At 47.3% G+C, this 18,804-nt stretch overlaps 1 protein-coding gene across 8 annotated transcripts in view; it reads right to left on the minus strand.

Annotated features, from left to right (window-relative positions):
- The window catches only part of EML1 (EMAP like 1), a 205,113-nt gene that overhangs the window by 162,355 nt on the left and 23,954 nt on the right, over positions 1 to 18,804 (minus strand). For 2 of the 8 annotated variants that reach the window (XM_032287429.1, XM_032287428.1), the window contains exon 1: positions 6,824 to 8,753. The exons of 3 other annotated variants lie outside the window; for them this stretch is intronic. In XM_032287429.1, the coding sequence (XP_032143320.1) occupies positions 6,824 to 7,007 (184 nt within the window). In that variant the 5' untranslated portion in view covers positions 7,008 to 8,753. Of the gene's footprint in view, positions 1 to 6,823; positions 8,761 to 18,804 lie in introns of those variants that run through there. 3 more of the 8 variants (XM_032287427.1, XM_032287426.1, XM_032287430.1) reach the window with 3 other exon arrangements.

Consider the following 18,804-nt stretch of genomic DNA (forward strand, 5'->3'; position numbering starts at 1 on the left):
CTACATGGTACAGCCCACTACGCACTTAGGCTACATGGTACAGCCCATTGCTTCCAGGCTGCAACCTGCACGACAGGTTACTGTAGTGAATATCGCAGGTAACTGTAATACAATGGCAAGGATTTGTGAATGCCAGCATCTAAGCAGAGAAAAGGTATACTAAAAATACAGTGTCGTAACCTTATGGAACCACCATCAGACGTGCAGTCCGTCACTGACGCACTTGTCATGATGCGGCACGCGACCACTTGTTGTCAACATAAGCACCCTCATTGACAGGCAGCGCTATCAGTGCCTTTCCAGGGAAAGGCGGTAGCTGGAGTATTGAGTTTGTCTCCACGTTCTACTGAAACTCCTCATACCCACAGGATAGAGAGGATGGAAGACAAACAACCTCTATACAACTTCAAACTGGAAAATAGGAAAAGGGGAGGTACAGTCTCATCTGCTCCAGACAAGCTGAACTCAAAGCCAGCAAGGGTGGGCAGCCAAGGAACAACCTACTTCCCCCACAGAGAACCCTCAAAGGCTTAGGAATGGGCAGGACCAGGTACCTCTTGCAGTGGGGACACAAGAAGGTCTGCTTAAGAAACTGCTATGGACTGAACTGTGCTCCCTTCCAAAATTATACACTGAAAAGCCCCCCAAAGTGACTGTATTTAGAGATGGGGCCTTTACGAAGTAATTACGGTCAAATGAGGGCTCAAGGGTGAGGCCCTGATCTGATAGAATTGGTGACCTTACGAAAAGGGAGAGAGAGATATAGCTCTTATTTCTCTCTGCCATGTGAGGACACAGCAAGAAGGTGGCAGTCTGTAAGCCAGGAAGAGAGCCCTCACTAGGATCCAACCATGCTGGTACCCTGACTAGACTTCAAGCCTCCAGAATAGTGAGGAATACATTTTTGTTGTTTGAGCCACCCAGTCTGTGGTATTTTGCTATGGCAGCTCCAGGTGACTTAGACAGAAGCAGATAGATTCCTCCCCAGTCTCCTTTCTCTCCCTGCAGAAGATTGGAGGTTCAATCTGTGAAACACGTGAACCAAGGGGTTCTCTGCACAAAGGGATACCCGAGGGGATGGGCAGCATCCTAAAGATGGCAAAGAAATGATAGCCTGATGCTGAAAGATGAGACCTTGTCCCAGCCTTTTCCCACCCTCAGCTCCCAGAATATTGGAAGCCAGGGGTCTGCTGTCCAGGCAAGGGTGTGTAAGGACCTTCTTTAGGGAATATGACAAAGTCTTGTGGAAAGACCTAGAGGTTGGGCAGGTTGGGAAACAGAGTGAAGTTCACCTGTTGACAAGTCTCATCTGTAAACTCAGGGCTTGCAGGTAGTGTTTGAATGTCCCCCTTTAAGATTTGACTGGAGAGCCAAGAATCTGAATGTTTAAGAAAATATAAAAGTAACAAAAAAGACAGAGTGAGGGGGTATGAGGAAACAGACAACACAGAGAGCAGGAGGAAATAAAACTTTATTTATATCCTCAGAGGTCAAAGTTACTGCATCCAAAAAAGCAAGAGAAGAAAGCTATTTATAAAATTAGATGATTAAAAAGTCTTTGAAAATTAAAAATATGGCCATAGAAATAAAATCCCCACAGAAATATCTACTGACAGAGTTGAATAAATCTCCCTGAAAAAAATAGAATAAAAAAGACAAAGCTACATAGAATATAAGAGGAAGAAAATGGGATAGCATATTGGGAAGTTCAGCATCTGAATAACAGGTTTCAGGAAGAGAAAATGAAGAAAATAGGAAGGGAAATCATCAAATAAATAATTCAGGAAAATTTTCCAAAGCAAAGAAACATGAATTTCTAGATTGAAAGAGGCTACTGAGTGCCCAGCACAATGGAGGAAAAAGAAAATGCCATGACCAAATGTTATTTATACCCACCAAATATTATATCCACCAGATGTTATAGGCACCAAATGTTTTAGAACATTGGGAATACGAAAACATTCAAAAAGCTTCCAGAGAGAAACAACAGTCATTTTAGACAAAGAATTAAGAATTAAAATAACATTAGATTTCTAAACAGTAATGATATGAGCTAGAAGACAACAGATAAATGCAAAAAATACATTTTTGAGAGAAAAATTATTTTAACCTGTTAAAATAACTAAAGACCCAGACACCATGAAATCATGTGTGCAAGTGGAATAAAGACATTTCTAGTCACACAAGATCTCAAAAACTTAGCTCTTCTGTGCCTCCTTTCTCAGAAAACTGCTGCAGGATGTGCTCCACCAGAATGAGGGAATTGCCAAGAAAGATGACATGGGATTCAAAAAACAAGGAATCAACACAGGAGAGAAGTGAAAGGAATCCCCAGGAAGTAGATGGACAGTAACAATCATGCCAACAGACAGCCAGTCCAGACTGCAGAGGGAGAAAAGAGGCTCTGGAGGAATGCCACCAAGAAGATGAAATCAGAAGCTGTCAGAAAGAGATTTGCATAGAAAGCAGAATAGTTGGGGATGACTTAGTGAATGATACACAGGATATAGAAGACACTTATTTACTCCAGGAAAAACAAAAAATTGTATAAGAAAGGAAATTCAATCATACAATATGGCTTAACTTTGAGTAGTGTTTCATAGTCATAGTAATATAAGCACACACTGGCCAAATATAAAAATTCTGACATGACTATATCAGGAAGAGGAAGGGTATCTATCCACATGTGAGAGTGAGCGATGTGAGTGAGAACTAAATCTTCATCTTCCTGGAGGGACATTAACAAATTAAAAAATGCCTGACCCAGACATTTTCAAATTGGTGCCTTTCAAATTGGTGCCTTTCAAATTGGTGGCTCATGCCTGCAATCGCAACACTTTAGAAGGCTGAGGCAGTTGAGCCTAGGAGTTTGAGACCAGCCTGGGCAACATAGTGAGACCCTGTCTCTACAAAAATTAATAATAGGGCAAAAATTAGCCAAACATGGTGGTGTGTGCCTGTAGACTCAGCTGCTCAGGAGGCTGAAGGGAGAGGATTGCTTGAGCCACGGCAGGGTTGAGGCTTCAGTAAGCCTCAATCTGGGCAACAGAGCATGACCCTGTTTCAAAACAAAACAAAACAAAACAAACCCCCCAGAAAAATGCTTTGACTTGAACAATCAGGAAGTAGCAGTATATGCATGTTATTTCAAAAAGATAAATGTGGCCAGGTGTGATGGCTAATACCTGTAATCCCAACACTTTGGGAGGGCAAGGTGGGCTGATTTCTTGAGGTCAGGAGTTTGAGACCAGCCTGGCCAACATGGTGAAACCCCATCTCTACTAAAAATACAAAAATTAGCTGGGTGTGGTGGCAGGTGCCTGTAATCCCAGCTACTCAAGAGGCTGAGGCAGGAGAATCACTTGAACCCGGGAGGCAGAGGTTGCAGTGAGCCAGAATTGCGCCACTGCACTCCAGCCTGGGCGACAGAGTGAGACTCCTCTCAAAAAAACAAAAAGAAAGAGAGGTAAAGGCATACCAAAAGGCAAGGAAGTGGCAACGGCTTCTGGGAGGTGGGAAGAATGTTAGGGAGGGCGTGGGAAATGAGGAAAGGGAACTGCAACTTTTTTGCCTTAAGCCTTGTAGAACTATTTGATTTTTTAAAGTACATGCAGTGTGTAACTGATACATTTAAATTAAGTTTAAAATCATGTACATTTTAATCTAACTTCTTGAACTTCCGTTTATTTATTTGTTCTTCATTCATTCATTCATTCATTCTACAAACACTTGCTGTGAGTCTGTGGGTTGGCTGCAGGGACAGCTGAAAAGGAAATCTCAATTCCTGCTCAGAAAGGATCTTTCCTTTCAATAAGAAAAACTTCAAGGAGGCTAAAGCTCTGTGTGTCCTTTACTTTATTTTGCATGGTAGCTGATTTTCTGAAGAACTGTCAATTCTATATCTGAAACCAATGCAAGGTCTTGGGACAACAGTGGCTGAAGCTCATGATTTAAAGAGTTCCTATGATAAATCCATCAGGAGAAATTCCTGCACAATACAGGAATATGTAATCTATGTCTTCTCATATTGGCCACTCTGGGGAGAAAACGATGTGGCTGCAGGAAAGGTAGCCGAAGAACAAACTTGCGGGCAACATGTTATTGCCAGTTGAGAAGAGGGGAATTCACTTATGGCCAATATTACTCATGACGACAAATTAGAATTCACTTATATACTGTATACTGAGATGTGGCCCTTAATTACATTATTTTGTGTACTTTTACTGACGTCCTGTAGTGTCTAGCTATATCCAATAAACATGATAGTAAAATGTTCAGCTGCACATCATAGGGATTCTGCACTCATTAATTTCACAAGTTTTTGTTTGTTTGAGATGGAGTCTCTCCACCCAGGCTGGAGTGCAGTAGTGAGATCTCAGCTTACCTGCAACCTCCACCTCCCAGGTTCAAATGATTCTTCTGCCTCAGTCTCCCAAGTAGCTGGGGTTACAGGTGCCCACCACCACGCCCAGCTAATTTTTTGTATTTTTAGTAGAGATGGGATTTCATCATATTGGCTAGGCTGGTCTCTAGCTTCTGACCTCAGGTGATCCACCTGTCTTGGCCTCTCAAAGTGCTGGGATTACAGGCATAAGCCACCACACCTGGACAATATCACAGGTTTTTATAGTTCTTCCATTTATAACAAATATAATTGCTTCTTTCAGCTTCATCTGTAAGCGCTCTGAGGAGACTCTCTCCAATATATTTAATAAGTGAATGGCTGTGTTACCTGCTAAGATTTTATGTTTGCTGGTAGGACATTTTATTGTACCATTTGAAAGCAGCAGGAAAATATTTTTAAAAGATAGCCATAGTTCAGAAAACTCATGTTTTAGTTGGAATATTATAAATACCAACTGTATCATGAAGTTGTGCTGGGAAAACTCTCCTTTCCCTGAATATTATTTTTTGTGTCAAAACTATTAATGTTCTTATAATGTTCTGGATGAATCTACAAAATGTTTTATTCAAGGTTCTTGAAATGACCTTGAATTGCTATCCCCATACTGCCCTTACACAAAGGAGAGAAGAGGCTAATAAGTTATATGCATGTCTTAGGCACGCCTTTCAAATTGGCACAACAATCTTGTGAAGTAAAGTACATACCACAGTCATGAAAACGTATCTTCACACGGTGGCCAGGTCAGTCTGCTAAAATGCAACTCTAACATAATCACTCTCCAGATCAAAAGCCCCTGGGCTCCCTGCTGCCTGGCATGAAGAGTAAACCCTGCCCAAGGGCCCACTGCAATGGTGCCAGGCCAACCTTGCTAGCGTGGGATCTGCCATGTCCGCCTGTGCCTCAGCCTACTTGCCTGTGAAGTGGACCATTTGCCGTACTCTGGGTCTGCCTGACTTTCTCATTTCACATCTTGACTGTCCCTTTCTGTGGCTCCACAGTTCCCCAGTCACCACCTCTCAAGTTCATCTCAAATGCCACCGTTCTGGGAGCCTGCCGTTCCCTCCCTGCCTTCTGCCCTGTCTCCCTCCTCTGAACACTTAGTGCCTAGTACTTGTCCAGGTCTGTGACAGTCCTCTGTGGCTTTGCCTCGTTCACCCACTGAGCTCTGCACTGCCTGAGAACAGAGATCGGATCCCTCCTGGATGCTCTGTAATTAGGAAACAGATTTGACGTGAAGACATGGGCTCATGCCTATTTCAGGGCTCTCATAGCTTTTCAAGAAGCCTGTGAGGCTCTGCCTCCGTGTCCTGGGCAGTGCGCCAGCAAACTGCATTCCTAATTACATAACAGTATTCAAACGCATGTCAGTATGAAAAGAGGAATAAACTCTTTTTTTTTTTTTTTTGTCTTTTTTTTAACCAGAGAAGCTTTTTCTGATCACTGGACTACTTTCCATTTTAAGCTAATTAGTAAATTGCATTTTTGGCTCTTTAACTGGCTAGGTTAAATTTAGCTCATCTTTTCCTTAAAGTCAAGCTGTCAGTAGGTTTTGCAATTAAAATTTCCACTCTCAACTTTTGTTCTCATTCAAGAGGATGCTGGCAAGGCACTCCTCCTTCTGCCCTCCCTTCCTTCAGCTTCTCCCCTACCCAAGACTTCACACGGACACAGGAAGATGGCCCCTTAGCCCTAGAACTGCAGGGCACCATGAGCGTGGCCCTCATCAGCAGGCAGGGCATCTGCCCAAGGAGGCAAGCAGTCACTCAGCCATGCCGCTGAGCACCCAGCCTATCCCCATGGAGCTATAGAAGATACGCAGTATCCTGTGTGGCCAGGGCTAGAGCAGGGGCTTGGAGGGCCTCTGACGTCCCAAGCATGAACTCTTGAGTGGGTGGATATGGGGAGGTCTGAACAGTGCCAGGGGAGGGGCGTGGGAGAAGGAAAAAGGTACACTCAGGGGGCATTGAGAACGGAGCAACATGACAGAAATACTGGGCATTACGGAAGCATTTGCATCTTTTAACAATCACCATGGCCAAACCAGGGTATTCCAGCTGACTCTGGCCCCCGCCAGGCCCCAGAGCTGCCTAAGAACAATGTGGTGAGGAGCGTGGATAGGGGTTAGGGTGGAGGTCACAAGGCTACCCTGTGCTGCGACCAGAGTCATTTTAGAGCCCGGGAAACTTCCCCATGCCTAGAACCCCTTCTCATCCCCAGGCCCTCTGCTCTTTGCCTGGAGCTCTCTGTTACCCTCCCTCCCTCGCTGTCTCCCCTGGAGTCCTGCCAAGGGTTCTTCTCCTGGCCCAGGCTCTTTCTGCCCACCCTCAAGGATGGTTCAGAAGTGCCCCCCACCCTTAGCCCAGTACCCCAGCCCCTCAGTAGGACAGACTGAGGGAGGGAGTGGGGGAAGATGCTCACCCAGCCGTCGTGAAGCAGAAGACAAGAGGCCAGGTCTCCCCTGTGTGAGCCGCTCGGCTGCCCCTCCTCCAAGGGGAGATGGAGAGGCAGAGGCCACTTTATGAGCGGAGCGCAGAGGTCCCACTTCCCTTGTGGCCATTAAGCAAGATGGGCGGGTGATTTCCAAGAAGAGAGAAGGAGGCATCCATTATGCAGGCACTAATGAGCCTCAGGTCCCAGATCTCTCAGGACCTGGGCAGGGCTGGGGAGGGGGAGCGGCGCCCATCTCAGCCTGGCTGCTCCTCTTCCCATCCAGGCTCCTGCTTTCTGCCACAAGATCCTGTGCATCTGGGTGATGGCAAGTAGGGCAGACGGGGTGCCCCAGGGGGACAGCTGCAGTCAGTGAAATGAGCTTCGTGGCCTGGGAGTTCTGCAGAGCGGAGAGGGGATCCGGGAGCAAGTGCCTGCCTCTTTGTCGTCAGATGGCATTTTGGTGGAGAACTGCCTGGGGAAAAACTGGAAAACCCTTTTCCTCTCCCAGTGGCACGGTCCTGGGCAATGTCCACCCCTCCCTGGGCCTGACACAGGGAGATTCTGGGACCTCCTGGGGTCTTCGCAGCCTGGGCTACCATGGCCCTCGCTGTGTGGGAGGCTTCCCAGTGCCTGTCTATGGAATAGTGAGGAAAACGTGGAGGGAGTTTGTCACGAAATAAAATGTATTTTAATTTTAGAACTCAGCCTCATTCTGAGATTGTTCATCTGACATGGGTGACAAAGTAGCCCTGCTTTTATGAAATGATGGCTAGAGTGGATGGACATTACTTTTGAATGTCTTTATTTACCAAACAAAAAGTTGGCAGCTGCAGGGTGTGTGGGGAAATGTGAAAGTCTGTAAATCACTGTTTCGCCCAGAGGCCTGAGCCCTGAAGGACTTTGGGCTTCGGGGCATTGAGCCTCAGAGGGGTGCTGGGGGGAGAGAACAGTCAGGCACCCATCTGTAGGAACCCGTCTGTGGGGATGGCCTGTGACCACTCTGCACCCAGGATGTTCAAGATGCAAAGCCTTCTACACCGTGGGCAGAAAAGGGAGAAATTCTTGAATTTTATTCATTCACGGCGCTCTTACAGTCACAGCACCTGCTCCCTGTCTGTCAAGCATTAGAGCACCATGGGTCAAACCATGGGTTGTGACCCACTAATGGGTAATAAAATCAATTTAGCAGGGACTGAGACCAGCATTGTTCAAATGAAATGTTGTAAAACATAGCAGAAAATATGAGAATTATATTAATACTATATGTAGATATGAAATAGAGTAAATATTGATTCATGAACCTTTTGCTCCATTTCCGGCATGAAGCAATAAAGTCCCAAAAGCCTCCTGCAGACAGCACAAACTCTACACAAAGTGACAAAAACAGTGCCTGGAGGGAACAAAAGCAGGCAGGTTTTGGAGCAATGTCCAGACCTAGGGAGAGGGGTCCACCCACAGAGGGTGAATTCCTCGTTTTCACAGACCTGCCTTAAGGGCGGCCCCATTTGCGGTGGTGGCACAAGGAGACCACCGCCCAGTAGAACGTCTGTTTTCTGGACAGAGGAAGCAAGAGAAGCCCTGGACAACCACCGTTATTAGAGAATGGGGAGAAACCCAAGAAAAGAGATAGCCAGAGAAGGGGAACCCCAAATTTAGCATGTAAACTCTGCCCGACTCCCAGACACACAGCTTTCGAGGTATATGAAAAGCAGTCTGAACTGAGAGCCGAGCCCTCGCCCACCACAAGTGTCATAAAGTTTGAAGTGTGAGTCTAACCAAGTTAATTATCTGCTGAAACAAAATCATCAGCACTCTATTAAACAATGTGACACAATCCAGAGGCCGCAGCACAGAACAACATCCAGAATACATCCGAAATCACTCTACTTACAAAGAGCCAGGAAAACGCAACCCATTCTCCAGAAAAAGTCAATCGACACACAGCAATCCTAAGATAATGCAGATATTGGAAATATTAGACAAGAGCTTTAAAGCAGCTGTGATAGCAATATTCAGTGAAGTAATGAAAAGGTATGGCATAGCCAAGAAACAGAAAATGTGAAAAGGAACCAGTTGTTTGGTTTGGTTTGGTTTTTTGTCTGCTTTGTTTTCTATTCATTAGTTTTGAGACAGGGTCTCACTCTGTCACCCAGGCCTAAGTATGGTGGCGTGATCCTGGCTCACTGCAGCCTCAATCCCCCAGGCTCAAGCGATCCTCCCACCTCAGCCTCCCAGGTAGCGGGGACTACAGAGGCACACCACATGGATGGCTAATTTTTGTATCTTTCGTGGAGATGGGGTTTCACCATGTTGCCCAGGCAGGTCTCAAACTCCCGGGCTCCAGTGACCCACCCACCTCAGCTTCCCAAAGTGCTAGGATTCTAGGTATGAGCCATGGTGCCCAGCCTGGCAGAATTGTTTATAATAGCCAAAAAATGGAAACAATCCAAATGTCCCTCAACTGATGAATGGTTAAATAAGTGCGGTATATCCATGCGATGAACTGTTATTCAGTCATAGAAGGAGTGAAGTACTCATACACGCTTCAACATGGATGAACCTTGAAAACGTTATGTTAAGTGAAAGAAGCCACGTACAAAAGACCATAATTTCATTTAGAGGAAACGTTCAGAACAGGCAAAAGCATAGAGACAGAAAGTAGATTCATGGTTGCCCAGAGACTGAGGGCAAGGGAGGATGAGGGCCAATTGCGAATGCGTATGGGGTCTCTTTTCAGGGTGATGAAAAATATGCTTTAATAAATAAAAAGGTAAGACAGCTCAGCCAATGACCCTGCAAAATTCAGCATGGAGTGGGTGAGACAGATACTGATAACGATGTCAGGGGAAGCTGCTGTAAGAAGGGGTAGGAAGGGGAAGAAATGACTGTTTCCTGAGTACCCGCTGTGTTCAGCGCCCTGTGCTCAGCATATTACATAGTTCAATCATTCTTGTTACTCCGTCAGGTGACAGTAACATCCCTGTTTTACAAATGGAGAAAATGAGGCCCAGGGAGGTAAAATAACTGAGCTAATACCAGGGACTGAACATTTGTGTCCTCCCAAAATTCATATGTTGAAATGCTAACCCCCATTGGTGATATCTGGAGGTGCAGCCTTTGGGAGGTGATTAGATCATAAGAGTGGAAGCCACATGAATGAATTCATTTCCTTAAAAGAAGACATGATCTCTCTTCATGCAGGTCAAAATAAAAAAGATAGATAGATAGATAGATAGATAGGCATAAAATTTTTTAAAAAATACACGAGAGCTTGTTGTCTCTCTTTGGTTTTCACCATCTGAGGATACAATAAGAAGATACATCTGTGAATCAGGAAAAGAGCCCTCACCAGACACCAGATATGCCAGCGTCTTGATCTTGGACTTCCCAGCCTCCAGAACTGTGAGCAATAAACATCCCTTGTTTCATCCACCCAATCTCTGACATTATTTTATAGCAGCCCAAACAACAAAGACAGCGCTGGTGGTCATAGGACAGAGGAGGGAATTCCTTCACCTCAGAGGAAATGGGGAGGAATGGTACAAAGGTTACGTGTCACCAAAACCCAGTGGACAAGGAGAGAAAAGCAAAGTGAGTGAAGTAAAGAGGCGGGAACGTTTGTGAGTGGCATGTGTGGGCTGTCAGGTGACTGGAACTTGCAGGGGACAGAAGGGATTGGTGGGGAATGTGGTTGGAGGGGTGAACCAGGCCACAGCAAGCTCAGCAGAACCCATTTCTATTCCCAGGGAAAGGACGAAAGAGGAGCAAGAACAAGGTAAGGAGGGCCTGTGGGCACTGCTTCCTGCCCGCTCCTCAGCCAGCTCCTCGTGGGAATGTAGCCTCGGAGGAATTGTCCCTACATTAAATGGTGTCCTGAGAAAACCTGAGCATTAAAGGCAGGTGTATCTGGAAGACATCGTGACATTTGTCCTGAGGCTAAAACCCATGTGACTGATTTCTTAAGTATGGGGCAGGTACTGCAGAGACTTGACAGTGACCATTGCCCTGAACTAGTCAGGCCTCAGAAAGAAGTGACATCAGATTGATAAACCACAGAAACTGACCTGTCTGCTCTAAATCCATGGCCTGGGGGAGAATGGGATCCCTGGAAATGGAGAGGAGCTTGTGTCCCTGCCCACTGTCGGGGAGGCCAAGGTTACTCAGGGCTGGGGCCAGCACTGCCTACTGAGGACAAGCCCTGAGAGGCTGTGTGCTTCCACTTCCAGAGGGGCCACCTCCTGCTGGTACCCATGTTGGGGGTCCTGTGACTGCAGAAAACGATCCTTGGAACGGTGCTCTCTGTCTGTGTGCTGACAGCTCAGCTCCCCGAGTGCTCAGCATCTGCTGCAAAACCCCTGGTGGGCTGACTTGATCGAGGACAAGGCCATGCTGCTCCCTTCCTGTGTCTCAGGAGAGTCACTAGCAAATGAGGGGCTCAGAGGCTGGCTAGGAAAGGAGGACCAGACAGGGGCCTTCCAGTTGGTTTCCTTACTAGGTGGAGGGGTCTGTAGTTCTTGGTAACCTTGAACCCACATCAAAACCACCAACCAAGACTAGTTTGGGTCACTCTGGGTCCCCAAACTACTGAGAAAAAGAATATACACGCAGGCCAGGCGTGGTGGCGCAGGCCTGTAATCCCAGCATTTTGGAAGGCCAAAAGGCGGATCACCTGAGCTCAGCAGTTTAAGACGGGCAGCGAAACCCCTTCTCTACTAAAAATACAAAAATTAGATGGGCATGGTGGTAGGTGCCTATAATCCCAGCTACTCAGGAGGCTGAGGCAGAAGAATCACTTGAACCTGGGAGGCAGAGGTTGCAGTGAGCCAAGATTGCACCACTGCACTCCAGCCTGGGCGACAGAGGGAGACTCCATCTGAGAAAAAGAAAAAGCCCACAGAAGCATCCCTGGGAATGGTTGGAGTGCATCTCCTCTTTCTCTATCCCCAGCTGTTCTGGTGCATGTGTCACACAGTCAAAGCTCCACCCATCTTTGTGCCCAGCTAATCCCGTGCTGTCACAGATGCGGCCACTCCTGGCCCTGGGCCTGTCTGCTTTACCTCTACCTCCTCCCTTAGCTATACTCCAGCCACGTGGAGTGACTGATACTTCCGAGGCAGCTCCGTTAACCCCACAATCCTTCCTGTCACAGACGTCACCACCCCAGCTCTGACGGCGGCTCCAAGAGACCCTCAGAGATCCTACTTCACCACTCCACCAAGAAGAATGAATTCCCCCCTCCTCTGGGTCACATCCAAGAACAGCACACCCTTGAGAATTTCACTTAGCACGTGGCATTGTAATGACCGGATTTCCTCTGCTCTAAGACACAATTTTTGCTTTCAAAACTTTCTGGAATTGGAATGAATCTTCCATTCAATGTGCACCCTCAGTGTGGGAGCACTTCTCCCTGCCCCATCTCTGGGAGAAGCTACTGGGAAGTCAAAGGAGTGACTTCAAATCAGGGTGACTCGGCCCCTTTCACACGATTTACCCCTGTGCTCCCTGCCCAATGCAGACTGAGCTTGACAAGCATTTGCTGGATCCAAAATTGAATTCAAGGATTTCTTGAGGCCAGCTCTTAGTACAGTAGTGTGCTCAGCAAAGTGGAGGGCTCGGAATAAATATAAGGCGAAGTCTCTTGTCTCCTTGAAGGTCACGGCAAAATCCCTGCCTCCTTGGAGGTGATAGATGTGTCTGTGAATGAGGGGACTGCTGGGAGGTCCTGAGGACAGCACCCAATGGTAACATAAGACAAAGCCACCTGCAACAGCATCTTGGCCTGAAATAAGGGGGGCTTGTATTTGGCTTTTGTTTGCTTGTTTTTTGAAAAGGGTTTCACAATTTGTAAATGTCTTGCATTTGCATTTTTTCAACCGATCCCACAGAAAACCCTAATTCCCATTTTCCATCCCGTTTTACAAAGAACTGAGGCTGGGAAAGAAAGAGTCCTGCCCAAAGTCAATGACTAGCAAGTGCTGGAACCAGGACCAGAGCTGACCGTGCTCCCTCTCAGCTGCGGTAAGCTCCGCTTCGTGCAGCCCAGCTCTTCTCCTTAGAACATAAACGTGTAGCCCACTTTTCAGCAGAAGTCAAATCTTGCTTCTGTGAAGTAAGAAGTAAACTCTGAAGTTTCTCCCTGTGCCTTCTTCTCACACAGTCACCATGGCGATGGAAAAATATTATGCGGTGGAGGAATTATGGGACTATGATTCAGCAGGGCCAGCAAGAAGACCTTCGGAAAACGGTGACTCCCAGTGGACACGCTGCATTTTCAAAGTTAACACTCAAGGATGATGAATTGCACTTTGCTTCCTATAGAAGCCCGGTGGCCAGCCTCTCTCCATTAGCGGCCGACCCTCTCTCTCCCTGCAAACATTCTTCTTACAAGAAAAGCATTGGTCATTTATTAGCATGATTGCTGCTTGGCAACACGGGATTGTGGAAATCTGCTGGCTTCATTAAATTTTAAACAATTTTCCTTGCCAAGTGAAACAAATTATTGATGTTGATTTGGGCGGACATTTAACATTTTCCAAGAGAATTTCAACGGTGAAGAGTTCAAACTTGGTTTTTAAGACTAGAGTGGTGGAGCTGTTCATTTGACATTAAATAATGCTGGAATACAATGGTCTTCTTAAACTGCTGTTGGGAAGCCCCCCTAAAATTGCTAGTTGGTCTATGTGTGATGGAAACATACCAACTGAGTTCTTTACAAAAATTAAAAATTAGGCCGGACTTGACGTGGTGGCTCACACCTGTAACCCCATCACTTTAGGAGGCCAAGGTGGGTAGATCACCTAAGGTTAGGAGTTCGAGACCAGCCTGGCCAATATGGTGAAACCCTGTCTCTACTAAAAATACAAAAATTAGCTGGCATGGTGGTAGGCGCCTGTAATCCCAGCTACTCAGGAGGCTGAGGCAGGATAATCACTTGAACTCAAGAGGCAGAGGTGGTAGTGAGCCAAGATCCCACCACTGCACTCCAGCCTGGGCAACAGAGAGAGACTCTGTCTCAAAAAAAAAAAAAATTAAAAATCGAATTTCCATATGATCTGCAATTCCACTTCTGAGTATACACCCAAAAGAATTGAAAGCAGAGACTCAGATAGATGTTGGCACACCTGTCTTCATAGCAGCATCATTCACAATGGACAAAAGGTAGAAACAGCCTAAGTGTTCATTGATAGATGAGTGGGTAAGCAGTAAATAAAATGTGGTCAATCCAGGCCAGCCACGGCAGCTTGTGCCTGTAATCCCAGCACTTCAGGAGGCCAAGGTGAGCAAATCACTTGAGGCCAGGGGTTCAAGAGCAGACTGGTCAACATGTGGAAACCACGTCTCTACTAAAAATACAAAAGTTAGCCGGGCATGATGGTGCATGCCTATAATCCCAGCTACTCAGGAGGCTGAGACATGAAAATCACTTGAGCCTGGGAGGTGGAGGTCGCAGTGAGCCAAGATTGCATCACTGCACTTCAGCCTGGGAGACAGATCCAGACTCTGTCTCAAAAAACAAAGAAACAAAAAATCGTGTGGTAAATCTATACAATGTAATATTTTCAACCTTAGAAGGAAGAAGATTCTGGCACATGCTACAACATGGATGAAACTTGACTTTGAGGATATATAAATGAAATAAACCAGAAATAAAAGGATAAACACTATTATTACACTCACGTGATATACCTAGAGCATAGAGACAGAAAGCAGATTGATGGTTGCCAGGGCTTGGTGTGGTTGAGGGAGGTTATTGTTTAATGGGCACAGAGTTTCCATTTTGCAAGATGCAATGAGTTCTGGAGATGGAAGCTAGTGAGGATTGCACAACAATGTGAATGTACTTAATGCCACTGAACTGTACACTTAAAATGGTTAAGATAAGCTGGGCATGGTAGCGCATGCCTGTAATCCCAGCACTTCCGGGGGCCAAGACTGGAGAATCAGTTGGGCCCAGGAGTTCGACACCAGCCTGAGCAACGTAAGAAGACCCCATCTCTACCAATTAAAGAAAAAAATTAGCTGGGCATGATGGTGCTTGCCTGTGGTCCCAGCTACTCTGGGGGCTGAGGTGCGAGGATCGCTTGAGCTCAGGCAGTCGAAGCTGCAGTGAGCCACGATTGTGCCGCTGCACTCCAGCATGGGCAGTAGAGTAAGACCCTGTCTCAAAACAAACAAACAAACAAAAAACGGTTAAGATAGTAAATTTTGTTATGTATTTTATGATAGTGAAACAAAACCCAACGAAGACCAAGGAATGGGCAGGATAGCGGTTTGCGTGTCCCTTTACGCTGACTGGGACCCACTCCTGGCCATGCCAAAAGTCTATCAAGAAACTGTTTCACATCCTGCACCAAGCTCCCGTGGTTCGGTGGCTTCTGTGCCTGGGCTGGAATTTGGGACGTGACGCCCCTTTCCATCTCAGCCACCTCCTCCTCTTCTCGTAGCCGCACCTCCAGGAAGCCTGCCCTGCTGCTCCGTGGTCTTCATCTGTTCACACGCGAGCCTGCATGCTCCACCAGGTCACAACACTGTGAGTGTACAAAGCCTCGCTGCTGAGAGCCTGCTCTTGAGACCAGCAGCATCCGCCAAGCCTGAGAGCTTGTCAGAAATGCACATTACTCAGGGAGACCAGTGGGGAAGACCAGCCCAGGGCTCTGCCTTGGCCGGGAGGGTGGCCAGGGAAGTGGAGTGGAGGCGGAACAGGGCAGGTGAATTCCAGCCCCACCTGCCATTATCTGTGTGGCCTTGGGCAAATCAGTTAGCCTCTCTGAGCTGCGCTTCCTTCATCTGTAAAATTGCAGGACTGCTGAGAGAAGGACAGAAAACAACCCAGGTGAAGAGCGGCTGCGAGGCCTCTGTGAGCTGCAGAAGGAGGCAGGGGAACAGCTCTGGAGCCACCTGGCCCCATGTCCTCATGGGAGAGTGAGCCAAACAGAGAGGGCGGTAAAAGGAGGAAGGTCACACAGCAAGTAAGTGGTGGCCTGGGACTAGCAGGCATCTCCACTGCCCCCACTCCCTGGTACCAGGGCTCCTCAGCCTGCAGCCAGCTGTCTCCTCCTCCAGAAGCACCTGAGGTTCTCAGCTGCCCGGTGGTGTTAGCAAGAAGCAAAGAGTGGCCCCAACACAGCCCCGACTGCCTTCCAGAGAAGGCTGCACAGGTCAGGAACCTCTCGGAACACGAGTTTCCCGTGGGCCCCAGCTCCTGCAGAGCTGTCCCCCACCTTGGCTGGCAAAGGTGGGTTTGGAGATTTGGATCAGGGTCCTCCCGGTGCCCCCTGCTGCTCTGAGAGCCAGCCCACATCACCATCCATGCTCGTGTTTATTGTACAACTGTGCTGAGCTCAGAGAGGTGAGGGATGGAAAAGGTAAAATCAATCAAAGCATTGTGCAGCATAGCCGGCTGAGGATCTAGAGAGGTCATTGCCGTGATGAGGACGATGACATGACGATCACAAGTTTGTTGGGCATGAGTCTAACTGCTCCTCGTGCTTCCTCAGTGATTCCTACAGATAATTGCAGGGAGCCTCGTGAGGGCTGGTGGGGCCCGGCTGGTCCCACCTGTGAGCTTCAGCCTGTCATTCAGCCTTTCCCCACCTTGTCACCAGGAGTAGTGTCCCACCTCGTGAAGGTACCAAATACCTCGTGAAGGTACCTGAGGGTGCTGCTGCGAAGAGGGTTGTCCTTCAGTAAATCCGCGCATATAGCAGGCGTGTTCATGTCTACTGCATACAGTTCCAGGAATATCCACAGGAGCTGTATGTATGTTTATACACACACACACCCATATACATACGTGAACATACATCAGACACACTGTATTAGTCCATGTTCACACTGCTGATAAAGACATACCTGAGACAGGGCAACTTACAAAAGAAAGTGGTTCAATGGACTTACAGTTTCATATGGCTGAGGAGGCCTCACAATCATGGCGGAAGGCAAGGAAGAGCAAGTCACGTCTTACAGGCATGGCAGCAGGCAAGAGAGCGTGTGCAGGGAGACTCCTCCTTATAAAACTGTCAGATCTCGTGAGACGTACTCAGTATCGCGAGAACAGCATGGGAAAGACCTGCCCCATGATTCAATCACCTCCCACTGAGTCCCTCTCACAACACATGGGAATTCAAGATGCAATTTGGGTGGGGACACAGCCAAACCACATCACACGCATACCCCGGGCTGTTATTCAGCTTCAGTAGATTATATCAGTTTTCCAGAATGGCTTTAACAGCCTCTTTTCTCCCAGTGACATGTGTGAGTCCAGTTGCTCCATATCCTTATTTTTTATTTATTTATTTTAATTTACTTTTAGACAGGGTTTCACTCTGTCACCCAGGCTGGGGTACAGTGATGCAAACTTGTCTCACTGCAGTCTCAACGTCCCAGGCTTATGAGAACCTCCCACCTCGGCCTCCCATGTAGCTGGGACTACAGGTGTGTGCCACCCCACTTGACTACTTTTTAAAATTTTTTGTAGGGAAGATGTCTCATCACGTTGCCCAGGCTGGTTTTGAATTCTTGGGCTCAAGCAATTCTCCTGCCACGGCTTCCCAAATTTCTGGGATTACAGGCATGAGTCACTGCACCCAGTTTATATCTTTATCAACATTTGGCATTTCCACTTACAGAAACATTAAAAACAAGCGAATAAAAGATAAGCCAGTATTAGAAGCCTGGACAGTGTTTGCCTCAGGGGTTAGTGGCTGGAGGAGGGTGTGAGGGGCTTCTGGTGGCGTTAAGTTCTGTTTCTTGATCAGGGGCTGGTTATACAGGTAGGTTTACTGTGGCTATTCCTCAAGCTGTATACTTACAATGTATGCAGTTTTCTGTAAGCATGTTGCATTTCAATTTTTTAAAGTTTATGAAAAAAAAACCCCACTAGATTTAAAAGCAATCCAGTGGCACAGGTGCTATTATTGTCCCTGTGATACAGAGGAAGATGCTGAAGGTCAAGGTCACTCCCCGGCTCAGGGCTCACTGTGCAAATTAATTTATGAAAAGCCCCTTTCCTGTCCGTGCCCACGTCTGTTCAGCCACGCGGCACATCAGCTCCCCCCTCCACGTACTTCCCTAATTGTCGTTGGTTTCCAGTCAGGATACCCTTCGGCTGATCCAAGTGGTAGGTTTTGTCACTCTCAAATTTCATGTTATTTTGCCCCCAGTTCTCAAATTTTTTTTAGAATTTTATTTTGAGATGGAGTCTCACTTTGTCACCCAGCCTAGAGTGCAGTGGCATGATCTCACTGCAACCTCTGCCTCCCAGCTTCAAGAGATTCTCATGCCTCAGCCTCCCGAGTAGCTGGGATTATAGGCACCCGCCACCACATACGGCTAACTTTTATATTTTTGGTAGAGACAGGGTTTTGCCATGTTGGCCAGGCTGGTCTTAAACTCCTGACCTCAAGTGATCCGCCCACCTCAGCCTCCTAAAGTGCTGGGATTGCAGGTGTGAGCCGCTGTGCCCAGACTCCTTCTGTCCCAGTTCTAAGAGCCCAGGGGACATCAGTTTGATTACCTGTTCTGCAATCTCCCACACCACCTCTTCACCCCAGGCTTGGTATCGTCCACAGATTCAGTAAGCATGCCTCCCACATGTGGCCTCAGTCCTGGGCAACTTTGCTCTCCCTGGGAGGGGCGATCTCCCAGGGAGACACCCAGTGAGACACCCAGTGAGCAACCCTGGTTTGTATCTGACACCCAGCCCACCGCTCTGCCAGCCTGCCTTCTTCTGCAGTCTCCACAAATATCATATCTGTCAAATAGCCACTCCACAAATATTAATGGGGCCCTGTGCTAGCAACCAGAGGAGGATGAAGCTGAGCTAAACTTGGAGCTAACAGGAGTGAGGAGGTGATGCTCACAGGCTCCCGAGTCAGCCTGAGGTCCAGTCCCAATTCTGCCACTCTCGAGCTGTGTGACTCTGCCCAAGTCACTCAGTTTCCCTGAGCCCCAGTTTTCTCATCAGTAAG

This window comes from Sapajus apella, unplaced genomic scaffold (genome assembly GCF_009761245.1).
Source record: "Sapajus apella isolate SASKATOON/1434 unplaced genomic scaffold, GSC_monkey_1.0 scaffold20, whole genome shotgun sequence".
NCBI classification, from domain to species: Eukaryota; Metazoa; Chordata; class Mammalia; order Primates; family Cebidae; genus Sapajus; species Sapajus apella.